This window comes from Lissotriton helveticus, chromosome 4_1, assembly GCF_964261635.1.
Source record: "Lissotriton helveticus chromosome 4_1, aLisHel1.1, whole genome shotgun sequence".
NCBI lineage: Eukaryota > Metazoa > Chordata > Amphibia > Caudata > Salamandridae > Lissotriton > Lissotriton helveticus.
In genome coordinates this window covers 1,438,097,213-1,438,115,379 of record NC_136063.1, presented here as the reverse complement: position 1 = coordinate 1,438,115,379, position 18,167 = coordinate 1,438,097,213, and the positions used below count along the sequence as shown (strand labels likewise).

At 42.5% G+C, this 18,167-nt stretch overlaps 1 protein-coding gene across 3 annotated transcripts in view; it reads right to left on the bottom strand.

Annotated features, from left to right (window-relative positions):
* The window catches only part of LOC144829153 (serpin B10-like), a 185,644-nt gene that overhangs the window by 37,317 nt on the left and 130,160 nt on the right, over positions 1 to 18,167 (bottom strand). For 2 of the 3 annotated variants that reach the window (XM_078687996.1, XM_078687997.1), the window contains exon 7: positions 16,097 to 16,270. In XM_078687996.1, the coding sequence (XP_078544122.1) occupies positions 16,097 to 16,270 (174 nt within the window). Of the gene's footprint in view, positions 1 to 3,780; positions 4,411 to 16,096; positions 16,271 to 18,167 lie in introns of those variants that run through there. The other variant, XM_078687998.1, reaches the window with a different exon arrangement.

The following is an 18,167-nucleotide window of genomic DNA, read 5'->3' as shown; positions in this document are numbered from 1 at the left end:
ACGCAACACCGAAGTGTCATTGGAGGGTGCAGATGTCTGATCTTTAGGCAAATTTAGGAGGATTGGGTCTGTGGGCATCGGGAGCCACTATAGAAAGCGATCATCTTGTTTGGCGGTGTACCACTTCTACCCCGAAATGGTAATACTTTGTGCCATGTTTTGTATGGGAGCAATGCATGAAAAATTTAATTTGGGGTAATGTTCCTCAAAAGCACCAAGTAACTATTAATTTCGAAAATACGATTGAGGGCTAAGATTTTCATCTTTATGTAACATGATGATGTCCAGGCAATTTTTGGGGCATGGTTCACTTAGGAAGAGTTGGAAGAAATATCCACTGCTGCAAAGATAAAAAGAAGTAATTCATTGAGAATTACAGACCCACGTCAAAGAATCTAAGTGCTCCTCAGTATTTTCAGTGTCAAAATGGCTCTGTTCAATAAGAAATGGCACAAATCTTGATAAAGCTTCCATTTTCATGAACACGATCCTGGGTAACGCCCCTGCACCCTACATCATTACACCATGTGCCTATAATAACTCATTCAACTTCAACTGCAAACTTTTCTATTACTCACAAGCCACATTTCTTACATTCCTCCTCTATCTCATCTTCTTCTTATTTCCTAACTTTCTCACACATTTGCTTCTCCATGACCAGACTTTCTCCTATCTTGTCTTTCTTTTGCTGCCTTGGCTAATGTACTTACTGTAATCTTCTCTTCTATCTCTGTTATCCTATGTACCATTACACCTTCTTTACTCCACCTCCTCCCAATACTTACCTTTTGCCCCTAAACCACTAGACCTAATATAGCTTCAGTTTCCTTTCAAAGAAAATCACCACATAACACCAGCTTTCTTTATCCACTAATCCATCCAATTTACTTCTTTACCCCATAACCTCTGCCACACCTCTGAATAACATGCCCTAGTACACTATACTCTCTAATTTTCCCCTTTAATCTATTGCTCTCTCCGCCTACTTTCCACCTACCATTCTGAGCTCTCAAATCCCATCCACATCAGAGATTATGTTTATTTCCTGTTATTAATCCCAAAACCTACCTTTAACACTTTTCCTCCTATTCTCCTGACTTGTGCCCCTTAATGTGAACTCTGTTGTAAAAGACCTAGTCCAAGGTCACTTATATACCCTCTTTCATTCTCATGTCATTCTTTTCCCGCCTTCACCTTCACCTATCCTATCCTTTCCTTTCTACCATCTATGGCCTCACTTTCTTCACAACCTTCCCAAAACACCTAACCATTATCTCTTTTGCACCAGCCTTGCTTCTTAATTGCTCTCCTACCTGCTTATCTTGTAATAATGTGTGTCTATCCAGCCTAACCCATATACATCATGACTCTATTTGCTACCATTCCTTTCTTCCGCTCTCTGTGGAACACTTGGCCAGAGCAAACACAAGAGAAGGATGAGAGAAATCACAGGAGCTACATCCAGAGCAACTACTGGAGCAATCAACTGAACAGTTAATGAAGGAGTTATTTTGTCTTCTGCATCCACTCAACCTATAATGCATGTCATGAAAGAAAAATAATCTCCCTCATCTCTGACATGCTAACCAGAGTAAGCATCTATTCAGCATGGATTACCTCTCTAGCGAGAACAATAATCATGTTTACCTGAACTATTGTACCAGCCAGAAGAATCACAAGAGCTGCAGGTATTTAGGTCAACAGACATCTGGTCAATCAAGGCACTAGATCCTTGGATATTCCCAACATTTTGTTTTACCTTTGGCTTTGTAAGGGCAACAAACAATCCCATATCTGCCACTATAATGACCAGAAGAATCACCACAAACACCACAAGGGTTAACAGATTGATCTCCGGCCAACTAAAGTGCTAAAACCTAGGACAACTTCAATACAATCTCTTTATCCATTATAAACTATAAGCCAAGATAAATCACAAAGTAATCACATAAATAATCATCCAAGACATTAAAGAGTTGACCTCAGGGTCTAGGAGAAGTGATGATGTATGTAATTTCCGAAATTTCTACCGGACATTACACTATCATACCATTGTTGTTTCTCCACTGGCAAATACCATCAATAATAGTCTAACACATCACCATTAGGAACCTATTCACCACAGCAATGTAGCAATCTACAATCGTACTGTTAAAGTCACATGTTTGTTTACATGTCTGTTGAAATACTGTCACTTGTGCGTCATTACACCATGTCAACAACAACCATCTAAATATTGCCCCATTCTGGCAAAGTCATCCTGTGACATGCTCACCTGGAACACTTGCCTGTACCACCACTATGTATCCCTGAAGATTGTTCACCAGTATTAAGAACAGCTTTTAAGCAGTTCCATTTGTACTGCATTTGACCTTTCCTCACTCTTCCTCATTATGTTGCATCTCTAATGGTACCAAGGATATCCCATGGCATTTGATAGTTTCCTACCCTTCCTATATTGCCTGAACGCCACATACTTTTAGAGTCCAACCTCACTAAGTCTAGCCCGTTATGGTGGCAGAAACTATGGCCACCACAAAGAGCTCTTCAATGCAGTTTCTGATTTTCAAGGCTCAGACTGCACCGATAATGGTGTCAAGCACAGACAGGACCACTGCCGAGCACCTATAACAGCAGATAATCTTTCAAATGTAAAGGGGCATGTTTAAAAGCCTCTATCGCTACAGGAACGTCACTTTTAGTGGCGTTCCTGTGGCGATAAACCCTACACCTTATTTACAATGTGGCATTAGGCCACTTAAGGTGGTTTAACGCCGCTTTGTAAATAAGGCCAACTTTCACACCACACTTAGCGTGAAAGTGGCTTGCAATGGGTGTTTGGGTGGGCGTTCCACCGCAACACCCATTGATTTTGACGCTGCCCCCTATTTACAAGGGTGGCGTATTTAGGAGGCAGCGCCAACATTAAGACCAGGGAATCCCGATTTTAACATGGCAAACAAGGACGAATGCTTTATTTCTCCTCGTTTTTGCTGTTTCTATGTGTGCTGCACTGTGCAGCACACACAGAAACAGAAAATTGCCATGAATGATTGTTTATGTGCAGGAAGGTGTCCCTTCCTGCACATAAACAATAATTTTAGAAATGACGATTTGCAACTTCTTTGTGTGCTGCACAAAGCAGTGCACACAGAAGGTACAAATCGCCATTCTGGATTGTTTATGTGCAGGAAAGGGACACCTTCCTACACATAAACAATCATTCCCTCAATGCAGGCACCCTTTCACTATGGTGCAAGGGTGCCTGCATTGGCGCTAGACAGCTGAATTTAGCACCAGCACAGGGAGAAACGCAGCAGTGCACCATAATTTTGTAAATACGGCACATCCCTGCATTCCTAAAGGTACGTAGCGTGGCACTAGCAATTTTGGAGCTACCCGCGCTCCTCCACATATGCCCCAAAGAGTCTTAAAATCAGGCAGTGACTGTCTTAAATTGTGTCAATCCTGCTAAATCAGTTACCTTCACCTAAAATCCTAAACTATGCTCCTTCAATTTGCCACTGTAGAATGCTTTGGAACACCTCTGATGAACCAGATGAATATTCCCCTCTGTTCCCACTATCATTCACTACATCAGAGTTTCTACGTCATGGACATGTTTGTGTTTGCAAATAACCACTTGACTAGTGTGTTTGAAGCCCAGACTATGAAAATCATGTTCAAACCGCCTTTCATGGTACCCAGAAATTGTCGAAGCTCACTGTGCCATTTTGAGTCGCCTGGCTGGCTGGTCAAGATAAATTAAGTTTAAAAGCATTTAAAGTGATTCAGGGAAATGTCTTTATTTTGAATAATGAGTCACATGAAATTGCTGCACATCTGTTTGAAGGCAATCGTTCATTAACAATGATTATACTGATGTTAACAAATATCAAATCGTGTTTCATTAGGGGAATATTACTATAGGAATACTATGAAATCCTTAACATTTTTAGGGTCAGGAATGAGTGGATATCGCTTGGTAAATTGAACATGCTCACATTATGGGGAGCAGAATCTGCCATTGAAGAGGATGGTGCCGGTCTTGTTATGCCGGATGAAGAAGAGGAAAGGGTGGTCTGCCTCAAACGAATCACTGATTGGCGCCATTCTCATTGTCATGACTGCGGCAGTAGCAGCAGCTGCCTTGGTGCCCTCTTCGTTCACCTCCACAAAAGCCTTGTGGAGCACCTTGGACAAAAATAGATTATTGTTTGCAGACATCCCTGAAAAATCAGCGCAGCCCTGGCTGAAGGCTTCACTCATCCCCATGATGCTCAGAGTTTGTTTGAGGTCATAACTTTCTTCCATCTTGAACTTGGGCAGAGAAACTTCAACTGTCATGTTCTCCATATTATCTGACCGGGTCCACTTTGATAAATTTTCATTAGTTAATCCACTTTCTAGCTGCAATGGTAAATAGAAAAGGAAACCAAAAAGACTGAGTAAAGACAGCAAGTGACTTGGTGAACAATGCTACTCATTGCAGCAGTATGCCACAAACCTGACACTTTGCATTTGTAACTATCCAAAGCACTTAAAGGCCCCCCATTCCTCTTCACTCTACTTGTCTGGGATCAAGACATCACCTGAGATCCTATTACATGCGGGGGCACATTTCCAATCTGCTCTGCGGCAACCTCTTAATCTGGAGTGTAGGGCAGATAGAGGGGCTATGTGCCTGCTTATAAAAAAATGTGGTGGTCCAAGGGAAGGTGCAAAAATCACACCTACGCAGGAATAAGGGCAATAAAGAAAGGTAGGGCATCTGCGTACAACTGCACGTTTTGGACCCAGTCTCCGTTTAAAGGGCGTGATGGAATCCCCCACTACCTGGTTAAGCCTGGAATCCACCCATCTGTGCTGGGATGCCTCATGGATCCCTCCCAACGGGTGCTCTCAGGCGATTGCAATGGCAGTGCACCACCTCATGTGCGGGCCACAGTCAGTGTGCCAACTCATGTGTGGACCACAGTCAGTGTGCCACCTCATATGCGGACCACAGTTAGTGTGTCTCCCGCCAGTCTCTTTGGTCCTGTGTCTGTATCACTTATATTGGGTGGAAGCAAAGCTGTACCCTCATATGCATAAGTCAGGGGTCTTTCTGTCCTTTAGAGTGTTGGGGGGAGTGTGCTTCACTAGAGGAACACCATTTAGTGGCTAAGCTTGGGCTTTATGATCACGTGTCCCTCTTTTGCAGGGCCTTTCTCAGGGATGCATCGAAGAGGGATGCAGAGCATCTGTCACCTAGGAAACATCCATGCACTTCTGCACTTCTCAGATGTCTGATGCACTCTCAGAACACTCTGTTCTAAGGGGGCATATTTACAATAAGTGGCGCATCCCTGCATATCAGCAGGGATGCGCCACTTCTTGTGCGCCATGCCTCCGCCACCATGGATGCGCCACATTTACAACGTGGCGCACCATGGGGCAAAAAACGGCACAGATGCATCACGCATCTGTGCCGTAAAAGTGGCGCATTGCTGGAGTTGCGTCGCATGCGCGACGCAGCTCCAGCAAAGCTCTGGGGTGGCCCTATCTTGTTAATGCTGCGTCAATCCTTACGCCTGCTTCAAGCAGGCGCAGGGTTTTGACGCAGCATGGACCCCAAACTGACTGAGTGAAATCTTGTAGATTTCACTCAGACACTTTTAGGAGGCGTTCCTGTGCCGGAACACCCCCCCTGCGCAGGAACGCCTCCTTCTGGCACAGGGCTTTACAACGTGACGTGACGTTCTCGATGTTATGTTATCTGCATTTGCATGGCACAAGCCACCATTCTTGTGGCATCACCATACATAATAAATAAATATATTTACATAAACTAAAAGAAATTACATAAACTAGTTAAAGTGAGAGAAAAGAGAAATAGAAGGTAGCTTAGTACTTCTTTTTGAATAATGGAGGTTTCGAAACTTTTTCTGTAGCCAAGGATTGTTGTTTTCTCTCAGATCTCAAGCTAATTTGGGCTTGCTTGACCTTCAGATCACACAAGATATCACTATGAGGATTAACTCAATGAACAATATTGCCAACACTAACAGAGTTTAAAAAGACACCTAATAAGACAGCAAAAAATAAAGTGTCCTAAAAGTTAACTAAAGTTAAAGGAGATAAGGACCTACCTTTAAGCTAACTCATCGCACTTAAGGCATCTGCTGCAACAAACAACAAATCGATAGAAAGAAAGAATGTGTGAAATAACCACAGCCCCTGATGCTCAGTCAGGGACGCTTCACAGAATATGTTTTTTCACCCAATATGCCACTCTAGCTATATGCAAATCAGTTTTGGCCGTACTTCAGTAGGAACAGACCAACCAGGATAGCCAAGCCAAAAGCAATCCAGCGTCGCTTGTGCTCTCATCTGGAGGGGACCTGGTTTGGCAGTTTAGACTGGACTTTTGCTACTAGAGCAAAAAAAAGGGTAATTTTCATATGACCCCTCTCTGTCTAGAGCGGCACAGTGGGCAAAGAAAGATGTACTGGAATGCAGTCACAAGTATTTCTATTTATTTTTGTAGAGTTTTATATAGCGTGAACTAGACCTGAACCGAATCAGGTATTAGAGCGCTTTACATAGCACAAGTTACGTTTTTTTTTTTTACATGAGGACACACACTTTCATTTTTAGGCACAGGGAGATTAAGTGATTTGCCCAGAATCACAGGAGGTTTTGGCATGACTCGAACCTAGATCCCCAGGTCCGAGGTCGAGCTCCTTAGCCGTTAGGCCAACTCCTCTCCCCAAGTATTTACCAGTGGTTGAAATTAATTTGAGCATTCCACCCATCATCTTTTTGTTTTTCTCAGTGCAGTGATGGGTATGCCCAGAAGTAGGTCCCATGCTCACTGTAACACAGGATACATGGTATATATTCCACTGACTAGACCTAATGTAAGCTGAAATTGGTCCGAGGTTGCTTATGTTCCCATGTGGAGCTTGGGCTGGACTACTCGGCCTTTTGGAACAGGATCATGACTAAGTTGCATCATGTCTGGTCTTTGACTAGACTGGCATAATGGGTACAAAATGTGATATCAGTTATATTTAGTCCTTCCCATAAATCTCATAAACAGCATTTGCAGATGGTTCTCAATACTCTAAAATGGGCTGATTTGGTGCCAACACAAGAAACTGTGTCTTGGCAGCTAAACATGTACAATATTTAGGTAACCCTGTAAGCAATGGTACAATTTAACCAGAAATGGATAAGGTAGAAACTTTGGAAGTCACTCAAAGCCACATTACTAGATACAACTTGCAGTCCTGTCCTGCAGAAGGATGTTGGCTTTCATTTCAGAGACTAAGGCCCGAGGTGAAACCTCTAACCAATATGAACCTGATCGGTGTGTCAGACACACTCTTTAACCGCATGCGCGCAGCGGCTTTTACCGCTGTACGCGGCGTTTTTTAAAAACGCGCGTTACATGACGAGCTCAGCTCGTCATCAGCGTGCGAGCGGCGCAACTCATGAAGAGCTGAGCTCGTCATCAGCGCCGAAGTGGTTAACACAGTCGGCCGGAAATTGCACCTAGGTCCCGATCTACTGTGACCCTAGACTATCTCTGGCTCTTAGTGCCTTTTGGTGCATTTTTTAACTTACATCTTTTAAAATTCTAAATAGGAGTAGAATTTATATTGTGGTATGTTTTTGATTTTGTAAACTATGATGGTAATATTACATTCTTTACACATTTGTTTTTACCTAAGCTAGTCTGCTTTGTGCCATAGTTTAATTGCCAGGGGTTCAGCTCATGTTTAAATTACTGAAACCTTTACCTGGACCTAATAAGATAATGACCTTGCTACTTGTGCTGGAATTACATCCAACCCAATTATTTATTTACTTTCGCACAATTGTAAATTGTTCATATACATTTCTCAAAGAACATTTGTCCATTAAAACACATTTCATTTGAGCTAGTTCTAATTAAATATAACTTTGTGTCTCCTGCAGAGGATACATTACCCATCTCAAGAAGTGAGCAAGTAAAGAAATTCCTAAGGGGCTACAAATGTGTTCACTAGACTAATCGGCTTAGGATGGTTTAATTCCTCAGTCCCCATCTTCTACAGAGCCTCAGATCCTTCTTCAGGTGTTTCGAAGTATCAGTAATATCCAGTATGGAGAGACGACTGAAGAAATAGAGCATTTACTTCTGTTCCCTTATAATTTCAGGACCAGATAAATACATACTGAATTACTGATGGGTATGCAAACATCAAGCTAATGAACAGTCGTGTCACCTGTATAGGCAATCATCTACTATGTAACAGAAATCCATTCCCTATTTCTGTTCTGTGGCAACCATATTAGTAATTTCTGCAGTAAATCCAAACTAACAATTCTAATATCTTTGGCAAAAATAAAGCACTCTTCATGAAGAAAAAAGAACCATTGTATTCTTTAATTTTCCCACGCCGATCTTTTAGAAGAATGGATGAGTGATTTACTATGTGCATTAGTTCATAAATTATGTTTTCTTATTTATTGAGCACTTGTAGCACAAAAAGTCTGGAGTGGTTAACATCTCATTTTTGCAGGCAGTAATATAATATCACATGGAATAGTCAATGCAGGAAATTGAACAAAAAATGCAGCCCATTCCCATACTATGAAAACTGTTTTAAAGTACTAAGGGTAGCACAGGTGCAGCTTCATTTTGCATTGTTGCCTTGTCCCTTTTACTTCTAGAAGTAAATACATCTATGTCTCTTCACCCTAGATTCAGTCTTCAGACCACTAGAAAATTCTCCTACTCATAATCATCCCCTGTCTAATTCTTTCGAGTAGTACCCTGATCACGACAGGTCCAAGACAGACCACATGGAAAAGAGATAGCAAAGAAACTAAGCGCTGTGATGAGGAAGAGTAGGGTTTGAGTACAGGCATTACCTTTGTGACGCAGTTCTTTGTCACAGTCCTTGCAAATAGTGGATGCAACCAAGCAGCACATAATAATTTCCAGCCAACAGAAGTAGTAAAGACTCATGTTTTCATTTACACATCTGGCATATCAATGAGAAACCTTCTGCAGCACCTTGGACATACAATTATTCTTCAATCCCTGTTTTGTGTGCAAGTTATAATCCAGAATATGTCTGCTAGGAGAGGATACAGTGTCTGTATGCATGTATTCTCCAATCATATGTACAACTCGACCAGACCCAAATAAAGGGAGAGAGGAGAGTTAGGGCCAGAGCATATGCATTAGAGAGGGATGCCTATATTCATCAAAGAGGATTGTAAGAAATTGGGTTATTAGTTGTGAAGGATGTGAGGTCTGCATAAGTAACAGGTCCACATTTTCCCCTTACTGGGAACCAAACACCCCATTGTAGCCCTTGATTCTCTCAGGGTATCGAAGCAGAATAGTCCAAGGCCTAGTCAGGAGAGGTCATGTGGGCTAGTAATCACCATCAGCCGGCACTCAATAATAACACTCAATAAAAAATGTCCAGTGAGCGTTCTTTCTTTGTCCTTTGTCCTTTGTCCTTTGTCCTGGGGTCAACTGTAGGCACAATCCTTAGTCGACCAGGGAATCAGGGTCCATGATCCATGGCTGCTGCCGCCATCCAGTTCCAGTGTCCAACTACAACAGCAACTCTCTCTCCCTTGTGCAAGAATTTTTTAAATGGGGTTGAAAAGTTCTAGAAGCCAGGCACCCCTGTCCAACCCCAAGGTGCCACATCACCCCTTCACCCCTGTCCCAACCCTCCTGCACAGCATGCTGGGACAATTCAAGATGGCACCATCAAGAAGTCACTGTGCACATCTACTCTGAGGACCTCAGGTCTGCCCCTAATTGACATTACTGTCAGGCTCTTTCCCACCAGATCCTAAAAGGGAAGCCCCCTCCTGTGTGGGCTCCAGTTGTCTGGGCTCCCACCTTTGTTCAGTGGGCCGGGCTATCCCAACCCTGGTACAGTGTGAAAGCTAATTAAAATTTTCTTTCCCACCCTTTCCTCCTCAGGAGCTCCGTGAAGCACTGCTATTTACTCCCTTTCTGTGAGGAGACCCTAGTTCCTTCTGCTGTGATGCAACGTAGTTAACTTGACCCAGCAGTGGAACAAAAGGCTTTGACTTTGAACCTGAGCTGAGCCAGTGAAATATGAAAATTCAGGATGACCTATAACGTGTACATTTAGGATTTTGGCACATACGTGTTTAAACTGGGCACACATGTTTCACCACAGTTTCACACCTTATGGGACTTTGTAGGTCTAAGGAAAGTGAAACTGCACTCTAAGGCAGATTTTCGCTTATGTGTATAACAGAGTAACACTGCAGATAAAAAAGCAAACAGTACTGACTTTGCTTATGAGTGCCCATTAATATTAACCCTTAGCTGCGGCGGCTATTCCGCCGCAGCGCTAAGGGGGAGGTGGGGCCGCGCGGCGCTCCCATACTCATGACGGAACCGCTCCGTCACGGCTCTCGGGTGAGCAGTGCTTGTGATGGAACGGTTCCGTCACGGCTCCGCCCACTCATCAGAACGCTCAGCGCAGGCGCGGACCGTGACGGAACCGTTCTGTCACCAGCACAGCCCACCCGAGGCTCGTGACGGAACGGTTCCGTCACGAGCACGCAACGGGTTAAAAGGACTATGCCAGGTCAACATCTAACTTCTCTAAGCCAGGTTACCTGTGTGCAGTTACCGGGCTGCGCAGAATGACAGTCTCACATAGGCAGTTTGCAAATGTGTGCACATGTGTTCTTGTGTCACTACCCAACTACTTCTTAATATAGCTGCATGCAGCTGCCATATCTTAAAAGGTGGACACTTGCGGTAAATATGTGAAGTCCATTTACCATGTGATTACCGTGGGTGACACAGTAGAGACTCACCCACAGTAAAAAGTCAAAAATTGGGTGATCAAAAAGCAAAAAATGTGTACGTACTAAATGGGTGAAACCCATTTGCAACAAGAATATAGAAAGCTTTTGGCTCTGACTTGAGTTTGTAAGTATGGCAAACAAATTGCTGCACTTACGGAAAGCTACAGATCTTTATAAGTAAATAAGCACAGTTTTGCTCCCTGAACAAGCCATAAAAAGCCCAAAATGGTAGAACAATCTCCAGAGGCAAAGTAAATATGCTATGCCACTTGTATGGTTGCAGCGTACTTCATCCTGGCAGACCCACCTCTTCTTGGGCTCATATCAAATGCATTCACCTATCCATGATCTGGCTCATCAAAGGGCAATGGAAAGTCCACCTGATCACACACTAAATATTCGGTCTACATTGGTGTTGCCTGAATGAACCTTCTTCACTCTCTAATCCCTGGAGACCCCCTGCCTAGCCTTAGCCACCCCCAAAATAGTATCGTACACAATTCCTCAATTGTTCCTTAGGCTCTACAATGAGGGTAAGGTTACCATGTTGTGCTTTGCTGATTTTCGAATAAAGGAATAAAGTAAGATAATGCCTTTGGTGCAAATGTTGGCCATGGGCAAAGAGCCAGGAGATGTCTGCTATTTTGCTCTCAATAATGCAGAGCACCCACATTTCCAATATCCCTTATTGAGGAAGTTGCCACTGACAATAAAACCTGTACTGATAACGTATTCAAAGACATTTCTATTAGGATTTCTGAAAGACAAGACTGTAGAGGCCTGAGAAATGGAAGACCCCATGAAGACAAAATAGACTTTGTAAACGAATGAGCCAGCACAACACTGTGCAGTAACTTGCAGGCACATATTTCTGAATGGCTCACAAAGGACCAATTAAACCAGAAACTGAGAAGTTCAGCAATGTTACACTCCAGGGGTGTACATTACACCTTAAAAGTAAGTCAAATGACTAAAACATTTCTTCACCCCTGGTGGCTATTAAGATTGCTTAATATAAGCAGTCAGGTGCCTAGGAAAGCCTTCCTGCTGCAATGTCTGAACTGAGATATGGAGAGAAACTGAAGCCCGACGCATGAGAACAAGATCTCTTAGGGGCATGATTCTACAAGGATAATTCACTCTGAAACTATTGTTATCTGACATAACATGGCAAATCAGCACACTATGGGCAATTCGAACCATCCATCCAATGTATAATTTGTTCAGGCAGTTGCAGTTGGTGTGCAGCAGCACTGATTTTGGGGGGACCTGGACTTATTTTTCATCATCAGACCTTAACCCAAAGTAGGAGAGAAAAGGGCAGAAAATGTAGAAAGGAGAAAGAGAAAGATAGGAAAGCAGTGACAAAAGTAGAACACATGGATGAAAAAGAACCCATTAGAGTGAGGCAACACAACAGTAAGTGAAGAGTGGGCACCATGGCACAAGACTTAGAAAAACAGAAGTGGAGGGATTAACCAAGTTAGGCAATATAGATGTAACAGCATGGCGCATGACATCACAGCGCATGGCATCGCACGTGGCATCACAACCCATGACCTCACAGGAAGTGACATCAGATCTTAAGACCACACAATGGGCCCGATTCACATAGGTAAGATGAGACGAAAGTCTAACTTTACGACCTTCAGTATTCACAAAGGGCATTTACTAGTAGTAAAGTTAGACCTTTGTCTCAGATAAACTTAAGTTTTGGTCTTAAGTTTAAATGAGACCAAAACTGAGCCAAAGTCTAACGTTACTACTCGCAAATGCCCTTTGTGAATACCGAAAGTCGTAAAGTTAACTTTCATTTCAGTTTACCTTTGTGAATTGGTCTCAATATGTTTAGTAGGTCTATCATGAGTACATTTTAGTGCATTGCAATATTTAATAAATTAGATTTTGTGTCAGGGTTGTGCCAAAAAATTACACAACCCTGACACAAAATCTGGGCCTCAATGTGTACATTTATTTTCTAAAAACCCTGCCACAAAGAAATTGGCAACAAGAAGAAACATGGCAGTAAATATGTTCTGCTTAATTGGTTGCAAAGTATGCGTTTTTTAAATACCTAATGGGGTAAGGCACCCGCAGCAGAGATCTTAGTGTGCCCAGTGAATCTCAGGGAACAATAATAATGGTAAGATAATTCTGTAGCTTAACATATTTACCGGAGAGATTTGGGGTTTGTCTACTCCCAGTTTTGAATAAAAGTGGCATGCCATGTTACCATGTCTCCTACAAAGCAAATCATGTAACACACAGATGACCAATTTTAATTTTATGGAAATGGTTAAGTGGATTACTGCCTTCAACACAGAGATCTGTTTGTTACTTGCAGTTCATAAATTGCAAACCTTCTGAAATAGCAGAGTTAGTTATGAAGAACATGAAACTCCTACCCTCGTAACCCTCACTGTCCTATGTAACACAACCTGTACATTAAATTACACATTAATGATTTATTGTCAATGTATAATAGTACGTGTGATGTAAAACAATCGACTCTGACACCCTGCTTTGGAATGAGTAGCACTATAGTGCTATAAAATAAATAAAACAAAATAGTGGTATTTAAATTGTTATTTGTGCAAATACTGGGACAGACCATTAGATCTGACATTCTTACAGTGCATGCATATCCCTTATATACAGGGACTGAAAACCGTCAAAAGCATGCCTCTCTTAAGTGCTTATGAAGCAATAACAAGCTGTGTGCTTTTGTTGCCCTTCCATTGCATTTGCATACAGGTATGAGGATCCAGATTGCTCCCAGCCAAGCAATCTCCAACAAAAGGAGGCCTGATGGCCCCTTAAATTTGGCCTTTGCTTTGGATCCAGATGGAACTTGAATAACAAAGCCCCTTCACCTGCACATTGCAGCTCGGAACTAAAGCAGACAATGTGCAGGCATTGATGAATGTGTTCCCTTGTCTGAAAATTACACAAGGACACATTAAGCTTATTTCTGTTGGGCCCAACATCCTAGCAGGGTAGATGGCGTCCACCTTGTGAGAAGAGTGGGTAGACATGGTCTACCTATGTGTACCCTCGACTTGTGCCCTGGTGGGCACAAAAGAGGCATGGCAATGGATAATGAATTTGTGTTACACACCACGTAAAGCTTTTTGGAATCTAAAGGTATTGAATACATTGATTCATCTGTTTATTACCCACAAGTAATTGGTTGGTTGAGTGGTGAAATAGGTCTTGAAAGAAGATATCCAGTTGAAGCTGTGTAGTGGTATTCAGTGGTGAGAAGCTGTTAGGAAACTGATGAGGGCATATGGCACCACACGAAATGCCAACACTAGCAAGATTCCATTTAAAGCCATGAGGGGAAGAACTACAAGGGCTTTGCTAACTAAGGACACAGAAAGAAGGGGTTTATGTAAGAAATCAAAAGATGACATGGTTGGCAAAGCTGCAGTTAACTTGCAGATAGGTGACTGAGTTTGAGTCAAGAAGAATTGTGGTCTTGGCAAGGGGGTGTAGAAAGGAGGTCATCCACATAAGAGCAGCTCCCCCCAGCTCACCTGACCAGAGTCACTGCAGAAGCAGTTTGTGGGATACTGTGTCAAAGGCTACACTGAGGTCCATCAGGACCAAAGCTACAGTCTGACCCTCATCAGCCCGCCTGCGTAATGTCTCTGTGGCGAGGAGTAACGCAGACTCCGTGGAGTACATGGCTCTAAAGCCTGATTGTGTTGGATGGAATAGGTTGTGCTTGTTTATGTGTGCAACCAGTTGCGTGTTCACCGTCTTCTCTGCTATTGTGGAGAAATAAGGTAGGCGTGAGATACGACACAAATTATCCAGCAATCCCGGATCTGCTGATGGCTTTTTCTTAAGAGGAAGGACAAAGCTTGCTTCCACTTACTCGGAACCTCACCACAGTGGAAGGATAACTCCAAAAGATGCTGTACATAGGTTAATATAGTGCCTAATCCTTCTCTAATAATTTTGGGCACGGCTGGATCCATTGGTGAGCCAGATTTAATACTGAGGGCCACAACTCTTAGGTCTTCCAACGAAGGGAGTGAAAACTCCAAGAGTTGGTTGGTCTCCAGCATTACAGGTCTCTCAGAGTGAGTGAGGTTTCCATTTCGGGCCTCATCTGGCAGGCACACTCCCAACATCTTCACACACCTTTTCACCTCCAATGACTGACTCATTTTTATCACATTCCTCTCTAAGCATCATGTTTCAGGCACCCACTGGTGATATTTCAATGTATTAAGGCAGGGAATATTATCTCAAAACATAGAAAACACCAATCAGCTTTTCACTGTATGGAAAACAATCAGGCATGGCACATTAATTTGCATTTTATTTATCATTCTAAAGATCCAAAGTGAATTTTGATATACAGTGAGTTTAGCATGTCAGACCTAAAATGTTGTATAAATTTGTCTGGCTTCCAAGGGAATTGTTGTGTCAAGGTAGGGTTCAAAGTCCTACAGCAGAATTACCACAAAAACCGGATGGAAGAAAGTCTGACAGCATTTGTCAGTAAAAACGTGTCTTGACTAATGACATTTACACCCTATTTAATCATCCTTTTATCGCAATTCTTATTTAACGCTCACATTATCCATAACATTGACAGTTCCAAGCTAATGAGCGAGCTTTGCGTATAGGATGTTCATGTAAGTCTGATGTGCGCAACACTAATAACTTAAGTTTCACACTCGTTAATGGGCACCACGCCTGATTCGCCCTTATGATGGCCTCTGAGGTCCCCTTTTCGTTCCCATCCCGTGTACATGGAAATAAATATTCGAAGAACCACACTTGGTGCCTTAACTTTACACCATGGAGGTTGCCACTGGCATGACCTTGCACAAACCTGCAGATCCCTACTAACAACTGACCCATCCCTCCCCACCCCCGTTAAAATGGGATACTCTACCCATCATCTGCCCTAAAATGAGCCTTTCAATTTCTTTTTCGCTTGGCCCAGCCCCAATATGTCATGAAAAGCATCCGCCATTAAATTAAAGAGGGGCACTAAGAGACCTAATAAATGTAAAGCTCTTACTTACCACGCTTTCTAAGCACTCTAAACTTTATTGTTGGCAAATATAATTATAATTTATTTTCCCAAATAAAATTTTTTACATCCCTCATGAGACAACACATTAAATATCTAACTCAAACCTTACAAACAGGAAGGTACCTTCTGCGAACAATAGCAAAGATGCCCACACAGACCCATAATACCACATAATAAATATGCAATTACCTTTTCTAGGCCGGTGGAGTCATCCTCGATCTCATCGGGCAGGAGAATGATCATGCTGAGATCCTTGTTAACGTATGGAAGCTCTAGGACTTTGAAGGCGAGCCCGGGTTCAACCACATGGGCCATGTTGAACTTAGCCCTCTTGAACATCATCTGTACTGACTTTTTTGAGGTCTAAGGGCATGCAAACATAGAATGAGAACTATGCAGGTAATCAAATATCCTCCAAAAACGTAAAATCTACATTTATTACATTTAATCAGATATGCAAAATCCATTAATAACAGTTTTTTTTATCAAAACATGAACATTTTCGAAGTGTGAGATTCTACTTCACACTTGAAGTAGTGGTACATTGCAATTGTTCTTCCACGGTAAACAAACAGGAATTAGGTTTAATAACTTGCAGTCAAGAAAAAGATTCCGGCTTCAATGTTTTAATCTCCATGAATCTTATAACATTGAGATGTGGAAAAAGCACTTGGAAGCTTCCATGAAATGGTACCATACCATGCAACAGATACTTCATATAATACGTGTGAGTGTCGGATTTCCATATAAACAGGCATCATTTTTTTTCTTATTACAAGTGTGTTCTGATATCACAACACACTTGTCACTTACATCATTACTCTCTTGTAATACCTTATTACAAATGAGTAATGATTTCACATAGCAGGCTTCTTCTTTGATTTTCGAATGAGGTATAAGAGCTAGCCAGTCTGCAAACTCACATGGAATAGTAGTATATTGCCCTGTCAGCAATAGTTGCTCTGGATTCGCCACCGCTTGTAGGCCAGGGCCTGGTTGCCTGGTTACCCTGCCTCTCGCTGCCCTGAAATTTAAGCTGCAGACTGTTGGACTGAGCCACCCCCTTTTCCTTCTTTCTGTGCAAGATGTTGCATATCTACATAAATGGCTGAATGACTACATATTCCCACCCCAGCACTATCAACACCCACCTAATCTACCAGCTCTTCTTCTACAACTGTGCTACCATTTGCATAGGCACTAATTAGCACTTGTGTAAGGCGAGAGTGAAGCTTCAATAGTGTAAAGCAGTACTTCCCAGACCTTTTAGAACCAGGACCCAATTTTTGACCGAGTACCGCAACCCACCTAGCTCTAATGGACATGAGGAGAGCCATTTTTAATGTAACTAAAGCATCCTGTTGTAGCAGTCTGTCATTTACAGATAGCACATTTTCCTTTAAAATGTCCAATTTATTTGCACAGACATACAGATATTGCACACCAAGTATAACGTGTGGGAATAGGGTTTAATTTACTAGTCATCATTTGTGTATCACCAAGTAAAGTGGTATATGTCCAAGCCCCTATCACCACAGGACCGTCACTTTTAAGGCTGTTCCTGTGGCGATAGGGACTTTGCCTTATTTACAAGGCAGCCTTTAGCCACTTAACGTGCCTTAACGCTGCCTTGTAAATAAGGCTCCCTTTCACGCTATGCTTTGCATGAAAGGGGTGGGCAATGGGTGTTGCTGTGGGCTTTCCACCGCAACACCCATTGATTCGGACGCTGCCCCCTATTTACAAGGGTGGTGTAAAAAGTAGGTTACACAAGAATTAAGACCAGGGAAAACTTGGTCTTACCCAGGCGCAACAAGGAGAAATGTTTCATTTCTCCTTGTTTTTGCTGTGTTCCTGTGTGTTGTGCAGCACACATGAAAACAGAAAAAGGCCAATGACTGTTTATTTACAGAAAAGTGTCCCTTCCTGCGCAAAAACAATCATTTAAAAAAAAATGCAGTTTTGCAACTTCTATGTGTGTTGCATTAAGCAGCTCACATAGAAGTTACAAAATGGCATTTAAAGATTGTGTATGAGCAGGATGGGGGACTTTCCTGCACATAAACCATCTTCACCTGCACGCAGACACCCTTGCACTGTGGTGCAAGGGTCCCTGCGTTGGCGCTAGGTTGCTAAGTGTAGCGCCATCGTAGGGAGAAATGCAGGATTGAACCATATTCTTCTAAATATGGTGCAGCCCTGAGTTTGTGAAGTGGTGGTGTGAGGCGTTAATCCAGGAAGGCTAATGATTCACTCCGCC